This window comes from Heterocephalus glaber, unplaced genomic scaffold (assembly GCF_053883595.1).
Source record: "Heterocephalus glaber isolate CG9 unplaced genomic scaffold, H.glaber_assembly_v1.0 deba00000594, whole genome shotgun sequence".
NCBI lineage: Eukaryota > Metazoa > Chordata > Mammalia > Rodentia > Bathyergidae > Heterocephalus > Heterocephalus glaber.
This window is the reverse complement of record NW_028258151.1, coordinates 20,456,817-20,472,880: the sequence shown is the minus strand read 5'-3', so window position 1 is coordinate 20,472,880 and position 16,064 is coordinate 20,456,817. Positions and strand designations below refer to the sequence as shown.

Genomic DNA, 16,064 nt, shown 5'->3' with positions numbered 1-16,064 from the left:
TTCTGCCCAGGACTGACAGCTGACTCAGTCTCCAGGCTTCCTCTGGTGTTGACAACTGGCATGGGCTTAGCTGGAATACAGGTGGTGCTGTTTGCACACATAGGGGGGCCCTGCCTGGCAAAGGGGCAGAGGGGGCAGGCACCAGGTCCTCACAACTCTGCTTACACTGGCGTGCCAAGGTTCTGCCATGTGGAGATGCCACAGCACAGAGAATGTCATCCTCTTTTTAACATAATTGGGGAAGGAAGAGATCAGAAGTTCTACAGTTTACCAAAAACTATTGCCCTAACCAATAGTCAATTCTGCTGTGTAACAAGCAGCCACCAAATTTCAGTGTCCTAGAGACAGAGGCTCCTGGGAATCTGCAGATTGACTTCCGGTTGGCTGGACGCTGCTAAGGGGCTATCACTCATGGTCTCTCATCTCCTTGGGCCACTTAGGAAGCTGGAACACATTTTCTCATGATGACCAGAGGCCCCTGCACCCTCCAGTGACTCAGAGTTACTCTCCCTGGCACACTGAGCATCCCAGCATCTTACTCCTCTCTGGGTACTCCATCCCAAAGCATCCAGACCAGACTCTGTAGGCGACTCAGCCCTGCTCTGCCCTGACCAGCTATGATACTTTTCAAATATGTGGAGCTTTCTGAGCCTTGCTTTCCCAGTCCCTGATCCCTGCCCAGTAACAATTCTGGGAAGTAAACAGGGCATTCGTGGGAACCTCCTACAGCAGTGATGGTGAAGCTTCTAGAGACAAGTGCCCAAACTGCAACCCAAAATCCACTTATTTATCGCAAAGCACCAACACTGCAAGTAAACCTGAATAAAAACAACTCATACTTTAATATCTTTTATCTTAAAAGAAAAACAAATAACACAAATGCCATAGGTTTGCCATCACTGCCCTAGAAGGTGGGGCTTAGGGGTCAAGATGCCACTGCTGGTCTGATGGCTCCTCAAACTCTGGTTAGCCAGGGGCAGTGGGCAGACTATGCCCCAGCACCACCTGGGGCTCACCCTTACTGCCTTCCTCCTGGCTTTCCCTCCCGTAGTGCCCTCCTCCAGATTCTGCACCCGTGACCTTCAGCCTGTCGATCGCAGCTCCTCTAAGTCACTCCCTCCTTCAGACAGCCACCCAGGCACCATGCGTCCTGCACTGACCCCCGGTCCCTAGCTTCAGCTATTTCACTCCCAGAAATCCAATCCTCATACCAAACTTTTTGATTCAAGGGATGCAAACTCGCTTGTATCTTGTCTGAGCAAAGAGGAAATGTGTTACCTCCCACCTCTGAAAAGTCTAAGAGTAAAGCAGCTTCAGATATAGCTAGATCCAGAGCCCAATATCACAGCCGCAGCCTAAGTCTGAGGCTCGGTGCTCTCTGTGAGGTGGTCAGTGGCGCTCAGCAGCCCAGGTTTACATCCCACAGGTCATGGCTTCTACGTCTCAACAGTCCCAACCAAACCCCGTAGTCAGACTCTGGCTGCCCAACTGAACATTCCTGAACAGCCCTTGGCATGGGGTTGGGGATGTGGCCTATGCCACCTAAGCCTGAGTCTAGTGCTTAGCCTGCAGCCAGTGAGTGCCAAGGGGGGAAAAGCGAGGTCCCAAAGGAGAGATGGTTGTTGTCACCAGAACATAAAGGAGCAGCCATGGCCATGGCTGATGCTGACAGTGATCTCTGCCTGTCTCTGTCCCACCCAGTGCAGAGGCAGTGGTGTTAGCCAGGGCACAACTAAGTTGCTGTAATACCTTAAATGTGGCAGCCTGAGGAGGACAGCAGTTACCTGGTCTCTCCCTTGGCAGGTGGGAGGTGTGCAGTCTGTCTCTTCACTCCCAGCATTTGGGGTCCTAGGACCTCTGTCTCTGCTCCCATTCCCAGGCCCACCCAGTTAATAGCACACCCACTGTGGGTACCGGTCCTGAGTGTTGGGGTACATCTGTATCTCTGCCTGTTCAGCTCCATGACCCTGCTTTTCCCATCATGGCCTCTGCCAGGGTCGGAAGGGCATTTCCAGCAGACAGGAACAGCACATACAAAAGCGCATCCTTCCCAAAGAGGGCGGCCCTGTCCCAAGGGGCACCCCGAGGCTTTCCTTCCCCCCCGCCACATTCCAGTTTCCATGCAGAGGCCAGAGGAATATTTACAACATAAACCAGACCACAGTGCTCCCTGCTCAAGCCCCTGACCACCTCTCTTCCCTGGAATGCAGCCCTGGCCCTTCCACAGCTCACACCCCAGGGCCAGGCTCCTCTGCAGCCTCACCTTCCTGAGGTCCTCTTGGCCCTAACCCCCCTTTTTGGGCATCGTTTCTCAAGCCTTAGCACCTGTATGCATAGCACCCTGAAGTCATGCATTGGTCAACCTCAAGGCCACACCAGGAACAGTGCTGGCCCCTCGCTGCCTCAGTTTCTACCCCCTTGCCAACCCTGCATCACCATCCAACCCAGTGCTTGTGCTCAGCCTGTGGGGTTTGACTTCTCACTGGAATAGAAGCCATTCCCACCAAATTCCTGTGCCTCAAACAGAGCCTGACATGTAGGACAGGAGCCCTCATCTTCCTCCCGGCAACACAGTCACCTGTCAAAGAGAGGGCATAGGCCCAGGGATTAGCTCAGTGATTCCACCACCTGGCTCACAGCACAAGGTTCTGAGTTCGATCCCTGGTCCAAAAAAAAAAGGGAGGGGCAGGGATAGGCATCAAGCCAGGTCCGCAAGTGTCCAAGGCTAGATTTTGACCTCAGTCCTGCCTGTACTATGCCTCCATAAGGGTGTCACCATTCAGGGAATCCAGGTTCCCCACCCCTGAGGGCTGTGACCAGGCACATCCTTCTCTTTCCCAGACCTGCCTGCCTTTCATCTTCACTCTCCCTGCAAATACCTTTGTCCACATCACCCCCAGTTCACCTACTTCCTCAAAACCATGCCTGGTCACCGAGCCTTGAGAGCACCCCATTGTCTGTCCCTGTGATCTCCTTTGATCTGGGGCCATTCTGCCACATGGAGTATGTTGCCTTTTAAGAGGGCCAAGGACTCAGGGGACAAGAGAGGGAACACAGAGAGGACCCATATCTTGGTTGGTCTTTATTTTCAGTTGGTGGCAGGCATCATTCCAGGGCCAGTGGCTGCATCACCAATGCCTTTTGATCTTCTTATTGCTGCAAGATACACAAGAGGCAGCTGTTCAGTGCTGGTGGAAAGAATGAAGACAGTGCAAAGCCTGGGTGGGTGGGGGAGATGAGTGAGTGTGGGTGAGTGGTAGATGGATGTATGGGTGAATGAAAAGAAGGAGCGAAGGTTGAATAAAGGCATGCATGATGGGTGGATGGGTGGGTAGATGGATGAATGGATGGATGGAAAGATGGACAGATAGATAAGAGGATGGGTGATGGATAGATGGGAGAGTGTGGATGGAAAGTTGACAGGTGGATGGGGAGATGGATGGATGCATAGATGGATGATAAATGAATGGAAGAGAAGGAAGGCAGGAAGAGTGGATGGATATATGGAAGGGGTGAAAGGAGGGAGGAAGCAAGTAATCTTGGATAATTTGTTAAATGACCTCAAGCAAAGGATATTTGTGAGGAACACATGGGCCCCAGTCCCTCAAGCCTGGCATCCTTCCTGCTCTATCTGCTTCTGGTTGACCCCTCTGTTGTCCTGCCAAGGCCTACATCTTGAGCCAGTTCCCTTCTAGACTCTTCCCTGCCCATGAAAAATGCTATTAGAGCATGGCTGCCTCTCTTCCCAGTCAGCCAGGCACTGTCTCTCAGGCCTGGCCTAGGATTTCGGGAGAAAGTGTCCATGCAGAGAGCCTCGCTGTCCCCTTATGGGGCCAGCTCTCTGCACACTCATCTTTCCTGACCTCAACCTCATGGACCATGGGAAGGAGTCATTATGGCAACCAGTGCCCACGTATGTGCTACAAGTTGGGCACTATACTGTACCCTCAGCAGTACTAACCTCTCCCTCACCCACCCCACTGCTCAAGGAATTAGCAAGGGGCCAAAGTCTGGAATAACTGGGTTACATCTTGAGTCTGGGTGGCCAGAAGTCTCCAGGGCCCTGGCTGCAAGGCCACTGGGAATCTAGAGAGTATCAGTACCACCACCTCTCCCTGGAGGCCATGTGAGTCTGTCTCTGCATTCTGAGGAGGTACACTGAGGCCCCGTGGGAAGGTTCTTAGTTTGGGAGTCCTTTTCCCGGCCCCAAGGAGTTGGAGGCGGTCTGGGAAGCCCCCTTCCTCTGTAGATCCACATGCCTACCATCTGCTCAGGTTTCCCCCTCTGGTATTCTTCCAGAGCCTTTGGGAGCAGGGAAGGATGATACCCTATTAGGGTTGCCGATCCCAAGAAAGACCAGTGCCAGGACACTGATGGCAGAGTCGCAGAGGGCTGGTGTTGCTGTCCCCAAATCCCAGGCCAAGGAGGCTCCTTGGACTGTCACCCATGCCCAGGGGCAGAGTAAAGGTTCTGTGGCCCAAGGTGAGCAGTGGCCTTGGGGGAAGCCTAGGAGCCTGAGGCACTAAGAGGAGCAGCTCCCACCCCTGCTGCCTGGCCCCTGGCCCCAAGGCCCCCTCAGTCCCAGGCAGGCTACTCAAGCATCTCCAGGCTGTGTCCGACAGCTGCCTGGGCCAAAAATTTAATGCCGCTGAGTCACCACACACCTGTCGGGATGGAGCGGGGGGACCTGCAGGGCCCAGCCAGCTGGACGCATTCCCTGGCAGGCAGAACCTGGGCTCTGGGGAGCCCCAGGCAAGGGTGCCATGAGATGGGTGTGGACAGCTGCCACCTGGGCTTGGAGGGCAGCAAGCCCCCAGGGAGAGGACAGGGACCAGGGGCCAGCTTGGCAGGTGCCCTCAGTGCCTTTGTCCTGTCCTATGGCATGTGGTGTGGTTGGAGGGTTAACAGTCATAGTGTTCAGAGCCCCACAGACAGCAAGGAGAGGAGAGGCCCCTCATGCCTGAGGCTTGTGGGTCGATAAAGAGTAGAGAGACTCAGAAGGAGACCCTCCAGAGGCAGGTCAGCAAAATTTAAAAAGCAGAGTAAAGCCTGGTGCTAGAAAAAGTACCACATCTGACAAAAATATGTCCACGACATCTGACAAAATGGTCAGACCATCAAAATAAATACTGCTGTGCCCTTTAGTCAGGTAATGGCTGCGCTGAGATTGTACCCCTGGGGCAGGGACAGTTAGTTATACGTGTGAAATCTGACCATGAATGAAGTGTCATGCGGGTAGAGCTCACCAGGGCAGAGCCACGCTATGATGAAATGTTGGCACAATGGAAAGGAACATGATAGACCCCTTGACTTGTGGAATGGCATTGATGTTTTATTAAGTGGAGAAAACACTTGCTGGTTCTGGAATATTCTGATATGTTCCTACATCAGGGCTGTTGTCCCTGGGTGTTGCTATCCACTGACCTTCCAGCTTGTGACTCCAAAAGCCTCCTGCTCTGGAGGCCTTCCCTGAGCTCCTCTGCATTGTAAGTCTCCATCTGATGCATGCATGCAGTGCTTTTTTTGTTTTTCGGTTTTGTTTTGTTTGTTTGATTTTTGGTACCAGGAATCAAACTCAGGACCTTGCACTTGCCAGGCAGGTGTGGTACTTGCTGCTGAGCTACATCCCCAGCCAGCATGTGGTGTTTTACTTTTCGGGGTTGCCAGGTCACCCAAGCGAGCCTCGCTTCGTGTCTGTCTCCAGCACCTGAGGCACATGGCACTCACTCAGCTTCCCTGAGTGAACAAATGTGTGTCCACACCACACCCTGATCCTGGAGTAGCTGCCAGTTGCCTCTAAGGATATGGGGCCCAGGGTGGACAGGTGGTCTCAAGGAAGCAGGCAGCAGTGGGAAGCAGCCCTCACCCTAGCCCCGACCCCACCATGACCCAGCCTAGGCTCCAGCCTGACAGGCTCTGCTCTTCAGCCGCCTGCACTTTCTCCCTTCCAAGAGTTAATGGCACACGCTCCACAGGCACCGGCACATTCGCATTTGACGTGAAAATGTTTTTGCAGCAGGCCCGGATGCCAGCATTTTTGTGGTTGCAGTCAGATGTTTTTAACTACATTGGACAGAACCCACAACGGCTCTTTCCGTGGCTTCAGCCAGTTTCTGAGCACTACCTTGAACCCATGGCACCCCAGGCCAAGAACACCCCCCAACCTCTGTGCAGACATGGAACCCCAGGAGCAAGCTGACCCCAGGCATGGCAGGTGGCACTGTCCACCAGGAGAGGACCAACCTGGCATTTCAAGTCCTGCGTGGATCCCTCTGGCTTCCTGCACACCCTATGCCCCAGGGGAGAACAGGTTCCCGCACTTAGGTTCCTGGCGCCGGGGCCTTCAGAAGGCTCAGCTGGTGCTCCTCATTCAGGGAGGCTCACGTGACAGTTGCAGTTTGTGGTGCTAGGCAGAGCCACGGGCATTGACGTGGAGCTGTCCCGATGCCACAGATCCATAGGAGCCACCCAGGGCTAAGATCAGCTCCTCCTAGGGGCCCAGGCTTTTCGTCCCTGGCAGAGGCAAAACACAAGACTTAAAGGAACATCAGATCTTTAGGATGCAACACCAATCTCAGGGACAGACCCTGGATTTAGTCAGGTATACCTTAGGAACTCCCACAAACACCTCCCCTCCTCAGTCAGCATTCACCAGCCTTGTAAGGTGGTATATATATACATTTGTGTTTTAAAGCCCCTGAGAAGGCCTGCAGTGAAAGAAGTTCCTTTTGTTTAACCTAGCAGTCACCCACACTACCTTCATCTCCCAACTTTCCCTTCCCCCACCCCCCAACCCCAGCAGAATGTACACCAACACCTAAAACCCATCATCTCAACAGGAAGTGCCACACTCGTCGCCCCCCTGTACCCCATGTTCCACACAGTCAAGCCCAGTGTCTTCCAGGACTGTGTGCCCTGAACCTCCTCCTATCTCCCACCAGCCCAAGCCTCGCGATGGGTTTCTCTGCTCTTCCTTGTGGCGTCAGACGGCCCAAGAGAGGTTGTGGGTGTCAGGACAGCACCTCGCACCCTCATATCACTTATGAGTATACAGCTTCCCTCTTGGGGGCCCTGAAAGCCACACTTCAACTTCACCTAATTCACTTTCTCAGGTGGTGCTCAGCTCCCTGGAGGCACAGGATCCTCAGAAGACAGCAGAGGCCTTTCTCGGACTGGAAAATGGGGCAAGATTCCCCAGCACATCTGAGCCATACATCAGAGCCATCATGGCACTTGACTGCCCCAGGAGGGGCCCAGAAATACCCTTTGTTCTTTCTGCACGAGTGCCTCACACCCACCCCATACACAGCCACACAGAGCCAGAGGCTGCATCTGCCCTGGGATGTACAGGCCACCCTGCTCCAGTTGTCCCCACCAGCCCAGCTGCTGAGCCCCCCAAAGCCCTCCCACTTGTCAGGTCCTCAGCACCAGCTGCCCAAAGCGCTGTCCCCAGCCCAGGCTGATGACCCAGGCCTTCCCTGCCAGACGGGCACACTCAGTTGCCAGCATGGCCCCCCCAATCCCTCCCCAACAGGTGTCCCCACCACTGCTGGAAGCTTGGATACACTACTCGTTCCCCTTGCCCCAGACTCCAGAATGATGGTGGATGAGGGAGGCACTTGCCATTCAGGAAGAGAGTGCAACAGTGCCCCAGCCCACCCTGCAGTGGTCATTCCCATGACCCCACATCTTCATTCTTCCAGCCCCAGCCTGGCCTCAAGTTCAGGCCTCTCCTGCCCTTTTGAAGAGACCAGCTGGATATTTCCCAGGGAGATCTACCCTACAGGACCCTGGAGAGTCCACACCTGGCCCTCATCCATCCATCTGTCTTTCTGTCTAACCATCCAGCATTTGCCAAGCACCCTTAAGCTCCAGGCTCTGGGTGTGGGTGGTGGGCTAGATGGCCACAGTGCTGGATCCCCAGAGCTACAGCTCAGTGGGGAGCACAGAGAACAGTTGAGGAAATAAAAACAGGGGCAACGTCACTCCGTAGTGATAAGGAATACTGTTATGCCTGGCCATATGCTGGGGGTGGAGGCAGAGGAAGTGAAGGGGGCAAGACCGACCCAAGTCCCAGCTGACCCTGCTCAGAGCAGGCCAAGGACCCAGGGGTAGGAGACACCCAACACCTTGGTCCACAAACGAGAACAGAGGACCCGTTTGAAACGCACCTGAGACAGAGAGTCCCAGACTCCAAGTTATAGGAGCTCAGGTGATAGGAGCTCGGGGCCTTCCTGACATTCCTGAAGTAAACCCTACGTGACTTTGACTCTGCAGCCACACGTCACTTAAAAGGGCCGTATTCCGAAAAACGCATGTGGCTATCACAGTGTGCACTTAAACAGGCCAAGACAACCACGAGGTCATGAGGCGATGTGTTCCTGGGGATCATGGGCATGTGTATAGTCTGTGGTTTCTGAGACAGGGCTGTCTACTTATGTATGTTTTAGGATTTGGGCACTTTTGTTCAGACCTAGTTTGGGCCTAGAATATTCTTGTGTTCCCTTGCCCAGTTTCTGTGCCTGGTTTTATGAGTTGGACGCCTACTCATCTTGGCCTGTGCCCTGGACTCATGGTATGGGGTGGGATCTGCATCTTGAAAATATGGAAATCACCCCAGTGTCTGGACTACGAACTTTCTGGAAGAGGATAGGTGACTGACATTGTAATTTCTCCAATGGGTTTGTGTTTATTAAGATTTTCTACTTCATGAGTCACTTTTAGCAATTTTTTCTGAAATTCATTCATCACATTGAGTTTTCAGTTTTATTGATATCATAAATACTTACAGTCAATTACTTCTGCATCTATAATTACTCCTCCCATTTAATTCTTCGATCTATGTTACTTTACTTGCTTATTATATTGGCCCTTTAAACAGCCAGTATTTTGTTTTATTGTCGATTCTATTTTCATTTTTTTTTCTAGTTTGTTCATGTCCTCTTTTATTAAGTCCTTCCTTAATCTTTCTTTGTACTTACTTTGGTGTTCTTTTTACAGCTTCTTGAGTTGAAAGATTAGCACATTTATTTTCAATCTCTCTGATTTCCTAAAACTGCTACAAATACTCCTCTGAATACCCTTTTGGCAACACCCCCCAGATTTCGCTACATAGTACTGTCACAGTGAACCTGTTCAAAGATAGGTTTTTGTTTTTTGTTTAAATTCTTTTATTGGTACATTTTAGGTATACAGTATGTTTACATTTATCACTGGGTGCTTGTACCTGTACATGATGCATCTTGGTTCTTATTTTTCCCCATTCCCTGTGCTCCCTTTACCCCCTTCACTTTTGTTTCCATTTTTTCCTTTTCTCATGGTTTTTCCTTTCCCTTCTTTCCTTTCCCCTTGCCCTCCCACCATCCCTACCCCTTTGGACCTTTTCTTCCTACTTCAAATTATCAATTATTCATTTTAATCATTTTAATCCTTAGTTACACTTTCAGTTTCTCACACTACAGAAACTAGTCAGTATTTACACATGTGTGTCCTATTTATTTCACTTAAGAGTATGGACTCAATATGCATCCATTTAGCTATAAATGTCTCTAGTCTCTCGTTCTTTATGGCTGAGTGGTACTCCATTTTATATTAAAAAACAAAAAAACCCCACATCTTCTTTATCCAGTTTCCAGCTGATGGGCACTTGGGCTGTTTCCAAGCTTTAGCTATTATAAACTATGCCACTATAAACATGGGTGCACATATATCACTGTGGTATGATTCTTTTAATTCTTTTGAGAAGATACTCAGCAGGGGAATAGCTGGGTCAAGTGGGGCCTCTAGTTCTAGTTCTTTGAGGTATCTCCATACTGATTTCCATAGTGGTCACACCAGTCTGCACTCCTACCAACAATGGAGAAGGATTCCTTTCTCTCCACACCCCCACCAGCATTTGTTATTGGTTGATTTTTTGATAGCAGCCATTCTTTCTGGGATGAGATGGAATCTCAGTGTTATTTTCACCTACATCTCTCGAATGACCAGTGATGTTGAACATTTTTCATATGTTTATTTGCTGCTTTTACTTCTTTGTCTGAGAAATGTCTGTTCATTTCAGATGCCCATTTTTGAATTGAGTCATTGAATTTGGGGGGGTCTGATTTTTTTTTCAGTTCTTTATATATTCTAGATAGTAGTCCTTTGTCTGAGGAACAGCTCCTAAAAATATTTTCCCACATTGTAGGTTGTCTCTTAGCTCTGTTGGTTTCTCTTGCAGTGCAGAAGCTTTTTAATAAGATGAGATCCCAGTTGTTGATTCTTTGTGCTAGTTCCCATGCTACTGAGGTTTTGTTCATAAAGTCTTTTCCTATGCCAATGTCTTCAAGAGTTCTACCTAATTTATCTTCCAGAAAGTATAGTGTTTCTGTTTTAATATTTAGATCTTTAATCCACTTCAATCTTAGTTTAGTGCATGGTGATAGATATGGGTCTAGTTTTAATCTCTGGCAGGTTGAAATCCAGTTTTTCCAACACCATTTATTAAAGAGGCTATCTTTCCTCCAATGAAGGTGGTTGGCTCTTTTGTCAAAGATGAGGTGGCTGAGTATGTCTGAAGTTGTTTCTGCATCTTCTAATCTATTCCACTGATCCTCAGGTCTGTTTCTTTGCCTCGAAGATAGTTTTGTTTTTTGGTTGTTTGTGTTTTTTTTGGCACCGGGGATCAAACTTGGGTCCTTGCGCTTGCGAGGCAGGCAGCAGAACCACTGAGCTAAATCTCTGGCCCTGAAGATAGTTTTAATTACTGTTTTATTTTTACCTGAATCAAAGAGTTATTTGGAAGGGTACTTTTTAAACTTCTAGGTGTATTGATTTTGTTGCTATCTTTTTATTATTAATTTCCAATTTATGTCAGAGCACAGACTTTTTGAAATTTATTCAATTTTCCTCAGGAGCCTAATCCTGTGGTTTTTGTGACCTTGCCATGCATTTGTGGAGGGAGTGAACTCTTCCCTAGTAATGAAATTGAGCTCCTGAGCTGAGTCATGTAGCTCCTCTACTTCTTTATCTAGTTTTTTTGTTTTCCCTTCTGTGAAAGGCGCCTCCATCACTACTCAGGCCCGCATGGTTATTCTATGCCTAGGCCTGTCTCAGGGCTTGTCTCTGTCATCTGTTTCAGGGTCCCTAATCTCACCCCTTCTCTGCATGTCTGACCTTTCAGATCTGTCCCAGGGCATCAGATCTAATCTCAGGCCTGAGCCAGCTCACCCAATCCACCTGCTTCATTCAGTGAAAGCACCTTGAACTCCCAGGTGAGGCACATAGCCCTGAGCTGGTGCGGGCTCCGCAGGCGTTCAATGACTGCTCACCCCATTTGGGACTGAGCCCTGTAATTTGGTGGCACCTACAGGGTAGGGACTGGGGTCTGGTGCTCCCCAGTAGTGTGACTCTAGGCATAGAGGCCACAGCATGTGCAAAGCCTGTGCAGAGCAGGAGCGCCACTAGTGAGAGGAAGGAAAGGTGGCCACCAGTGTGGGGCCACAGCAAGAACCACAACCACTGGATCTTGTTCCAATTGCATGGGAGCATTCTAAAAGTTTCAAGTGGGATCATGGTGGCCACCATGTGTACTGAGTCCCTGCTGTGGCTGTGAGAGTCTGCAGGACCCAGAGCAGGTAGCAAAGTTCAGATAGGTTGGGAGGTCATAGGAAATGGCCTCAGGAAAACCTGGTGAGGGCATAATCATGCCAGCCCCATCACAGGCATTTCCCCTGGCCCTTCCTACAATCTTGGATTGTTCAAGGTGGCTTCCAAGGACTCTGGATTGCCTGGCCCACACCCTGACTGCTTGAAGCCCTCACATCTGTCACTCCCTTTGCTCTCTGCACCCATGACTTCCTCTACCTGGCCATTCCCTGCTAGCCCAGAGATATCCCCTTGAAGGGGAAAACCCCAATACCTCTGCTACACCATTCATGATGCCACCGTCATGGTGAGCACATCGTGGCCCCATAGATGCCACCATCCTGGTCTTCCAAATCTGTGTGTGTGACCTCAATGGCAAAGTGGAATTTACAAGTGTGATTAAGTGAAGGGTCTTGGAATGGAAACATGATCCTGAAATACCCACGTGACCCTAAAATGTCAGCCACAGTACCTTAACAAAAGGGAGGCAAGCTGGCCAGAGTCAGAGGAGGAAATGTGATGCCAAGTGGAACCCAGAGAGGGAAGAAATGCTGAGCTGCTGGCTGTGCAGATAAAGGAGTGTCTACACGCCAAGGAAGGCAGGCAGAGATGGCATGAAACACTCCCTGATTCCACTTAGGAAGAGCTGGCCCTGTCAGTTTGAGCCAGGTGGAACTTCTGACCTCCAGAACTGTGAACTGATGAGTGTGTGCACCACTAAGTCTATTGTAACTTGGTACAGAAGCAATAGGAAAGAACATGCTGGGCTTGCGGGTCTGAGATGAAGTAGAAGGTTGAGCACGGGCCCAGGGAGAGAGTAGAATAGGGCAGATAGTCCACAAGGCAAGGGCTGACCTCTGTGCAATGAGGAGTCCCAAAGGTCAGAAGTCTAGAGGATGACCCCAAAAGAACTGCATTTACTATATAAGATTCTAAATTTAAGAAGATAATGTAATCACTAAACCAGAACAGGGTGCTATGAAAAAGAAAAGAAAAGAAACAATTAGAAACCCAGAAGGAGCTCTTGGAAATGTAAACTATGCTGCTGAACAAAACAACTAAGTAAAAGATTGAAGCAAAGCTCTCCCAGAAAATAGAATAAATACTGAGAGATGGAAAATAAGAGAGACCAGCCAAGAGGCATGGAGACCCAGCATCCAACTACTGTTGTCTCCAGAAAAGGAGATGAGAGAAGAGAAAATGAAACGGAAGGCCAAGAGCCTGTAATAAAAGAGAACAACCACCATGTCACCCTGTCTTTGAGGACAGAGAAGACCTCTTAAAGAATCAACAAGTGACCTATTCCTCTGTAGTGGAGAATTATGTAAGACACCTTCAAACTTCTGAAGGAAAATCAAATTCCATACCCAGCCAAAGTGACTGTTAAGGGTGAGGATACATTTTCAAACACTCAAATTTTTATAAAATTTGCATTTTGGGCCTTTTCTTAGAAGGTTACAGGGACCGTGCTCCAGCAAAACGTGGATCCTCTGCAGAGAGAGGTCAGGAAAGGTCCAAGCCCAAACTTGAGGCCTCTATCCCAGAAAGGAGCAGGGGACAGGGATGGGGCACTCCAGGTACAGCTTCAAGGAGAACAGGTGGGCTACCAAGATCCTGAGGAGGGCATTGTCCCAGCATAGAGTAGAAAATGAGCACCCTGCTAGCAGTGAGATGTGTGCACTGCAGAGGCCCAGCTCTGCAGGGCACCCAGGACAGGGCACAGAGTTTGTGAAAACCATCATGATAAAACTGTCCCAGGAAGTTGGGAGGAGCAGATGTGGATGTTGGTGTAAGAGCCTCCTCTCCTTGCCTAGAGCAAGTCCATAAAAGATGTCTGAGATTGAGAAATCCAGAAGCTATGTGGCAAACATGTTACCAAGTGCTAGAGGATCCACAAGGGGTGCCCAGAAGCGGGGCTGGGGTACAGGCTGAGGGCCTAGGGCTATTTGTCAGCATAAACTGCATAACCAGTGTGCCCCTTTGATAACAGTCTCACAGTCACACACACACCCGATACACAGAATCATGCATACACACAAACTCACACAAACACACTCATACATGTACACATGTACCTGCTCCTCTTCCAGCAAAAGCTGCTCCCTGGCTGAGATGTGGGGATGGAGGCAGGTGACAGGAAGCTGGCAAAGAAGAGGGAAGCCAGGACAGGGCAGGGAGGAGGCTGGGTAGGATCAGGGAGGATCCCTAATCTTATCCGTGAGAGAACCATGTAGAGGTGTCCACATGCAGGAGGGCACAAGACTCAGAGGTGCCATCAGAGCTGGAATCAGACATTGGAGCCATCAGCATTGAGGATGCTGAAAGAAGAGATATGGACAGCGTCTCTGGCAAAGATAGCAGGGAGAAGAGAGAGAGAGGAAACTGAGCAAGGGCTGGGAGGCTGGGGGAAGAGTTCAAGCATCTCACAGGCCCAGGGGAGGTGCCTAAGGAAGGGCTGGGTTTCAGCTGGGTTTTGGGCCACAGAATTCCTGCTTGGAATTCACATAGCCCCCACAGGGGACAGGATAAGACCTACCCTGCTCAGCCACCCATCCAGCTGCTGAGTGCACAGGAGGTACCCAGGTCATCCCTGTGGGCTGAGACTCTAGACGGGGAGACAGGGTGTTGACAGAAACTGCCTCTGCCCAGCAGAGGGGTCCAAGCTGGGGCCAGCAGACCCCACAATGGTCTGCATCAGGGGACAGTGGTGAGCTCAGCCTGGTATGCCCATGGACATCCTTGTACCCAGAGATTTGGAAAGGAAGAAAGGTTCCGAGAGGGCAGGAAGGGCTGCTTCCCTGAAGTGGGACCTGGGCTGGACACAGGCTGACCATCTATCCTGCTGTCACTACAAGTGACTGAAGCCCAGGAAGCCAGCTTCCCACACAGCGTAGGTACAACCTCAAGGGAGGAGCCTCCAAGTGCTCCTGTATCCCTCACTGCCTGGCTTAGCATCCGCCCAAGAATATAGGTGCTTCCTGCGGGAGGGCCCTGGCTCAAGTGCCAGAGCTCAAGCACCAAGGGAAGGCTGGAGTGCCCCTACCTCTACTTGCCAGGGTCCCTGCAACCCTCACTGCCAGGTTACCCCACGCATGAGCTTGAAATTACCCCCGCGGATACTTCCTTCTTTGGGTTCGATGTCATCGGTGGCGGCAGCAAATATTTTCTGAATGTCTGCTATGTACTAGGCACTGGGAACACAGAGGGAAAGTATGTGGCCCTGCCCTTGAAGAAGTCATGTACAGTGAGCTTCAAACAGTAAACAGACAATTAATTCTCTTCTACAGGGCTAAAGGGGGCAGGTGTGCAAAGGATCATCCAAAGCAGTTAGTCATTTACACTCCAGTATGAATGAGTTTCTCTGGTGCTCTGCTCTATAACAGACTGGACCAGGGTGGCCTCCAGCTCCAAGAACTGGGGGAGGGTGGGGGTTGGAGCAAAGAGGAGAAGGGCAACTCCTTCCCATAGAAGTTTCGCCAGCTCCCCGAGTTCCCAGTCGTTTAGACCCTGCCCCCACCTTGGCCCTGTCTCAGCCCCTCCTGCCCCCATACCCCCTCCCCAAGGCCTGGCCTTCCCCACCATGCTGGAAACGATTTTGTTGTCTGCGGAGATTATGTGTAACTGCCTGTGAGTTATAAGTCTCCGGAGCAAGCAGCCTGTTACCTAACCAGGCCCAGCTCATGCCAATGTCTTGAGTAATTATCGGGGGGTGGGGGGCCGCAGCCTGCAGCAGAGCCTCTCCAAGGGAGTGCTATTGTTTTTCATGTCAGCTGCATTTTAAGGCTACATTTCACATCAGCTGTGACTTGGACAGAGAGAGCGCCCAGCCTGTGAAAACTGGTGAAGAGGAGGTGGGGGTGGAGGGCAGTTTAACCCTTCAAGCCCCGGGCTCCCCACCCCCAGGAATCAAGGGCAGAGAATAGGCCATCAGGGGTCAGAACCCAGGCCAGGCCTGGCAGCTGCCACTTGGCAACACTAATAGAAACCGGTGTGTGGTTCCATGCAGAGAGTCACAGAAACTCTGAGGACTCAGCACAGTTGGATGCTCCAGGCTGCAGTAGAGCCTTCCCCCAAACCCCCGTCTCATGGCAGACCTGCAGCTGGGCACCAACTGCAACAAAATGCCCTGCCTGGCTCCGGGCCACTCAAACTGAGAACAAAGCAAGTCCAGAGGGCCAGGAACGTGTAGAGGACCAGGCACCCCTGGGCACACCACATCTTGACCCAGCTCTGACCCCACCCAGCAGCCTTGTAGGTGCAAGGACAGTGTAGGTGCTGGGGGCACCAAACAGAGCCCTTCATCCTGCTGCTTGTAGCCTGATAGTCAGACAGGCAGGCAGCCACAGCGGCTAGGGAACGTCGGGTTATGAGTGACAGGAAAGGGAGGAAAAAGGGAGTGTGGGCACTGGGAGTGTCCAGGGACACTGGAGCAGCTCCCT

The 16,064-nt window shown here is 50.9% G+C and overlaps 1 protein-coding gene across 11 annotated transcripts in view; it reads left to right on the top strand.

The window, feature by feature from the left end:
- Positions 1-16,064, top strand: part of Kcnq1 (potassium voltage-gated channel subfamily Q member 1) — a 360,400-nt gene that overhangs the window by 324,839 nt on the left and 19,497 nt on the right. For 2 of the 11 annotated variants that reach the window (XM_087205496.1, XM_087205497.1), the window contains one exon: positions 11,162-11,252. The exons of 4 other annotated variants lie outside the window; for them this stretch is intronic. In XM_087205496.1, the coding sequence (XP_087061622.1) occupies positions 11,162-11,244 (83 nt within the window). In that variant the 3' untranslated portion in view covers positions 11,245-11,252. 5 more of the 11 variants (XM_021264428.2, XM_021264425.2, XM_021264427.2 and 2 more) reach the window with 5 other exon arrangements.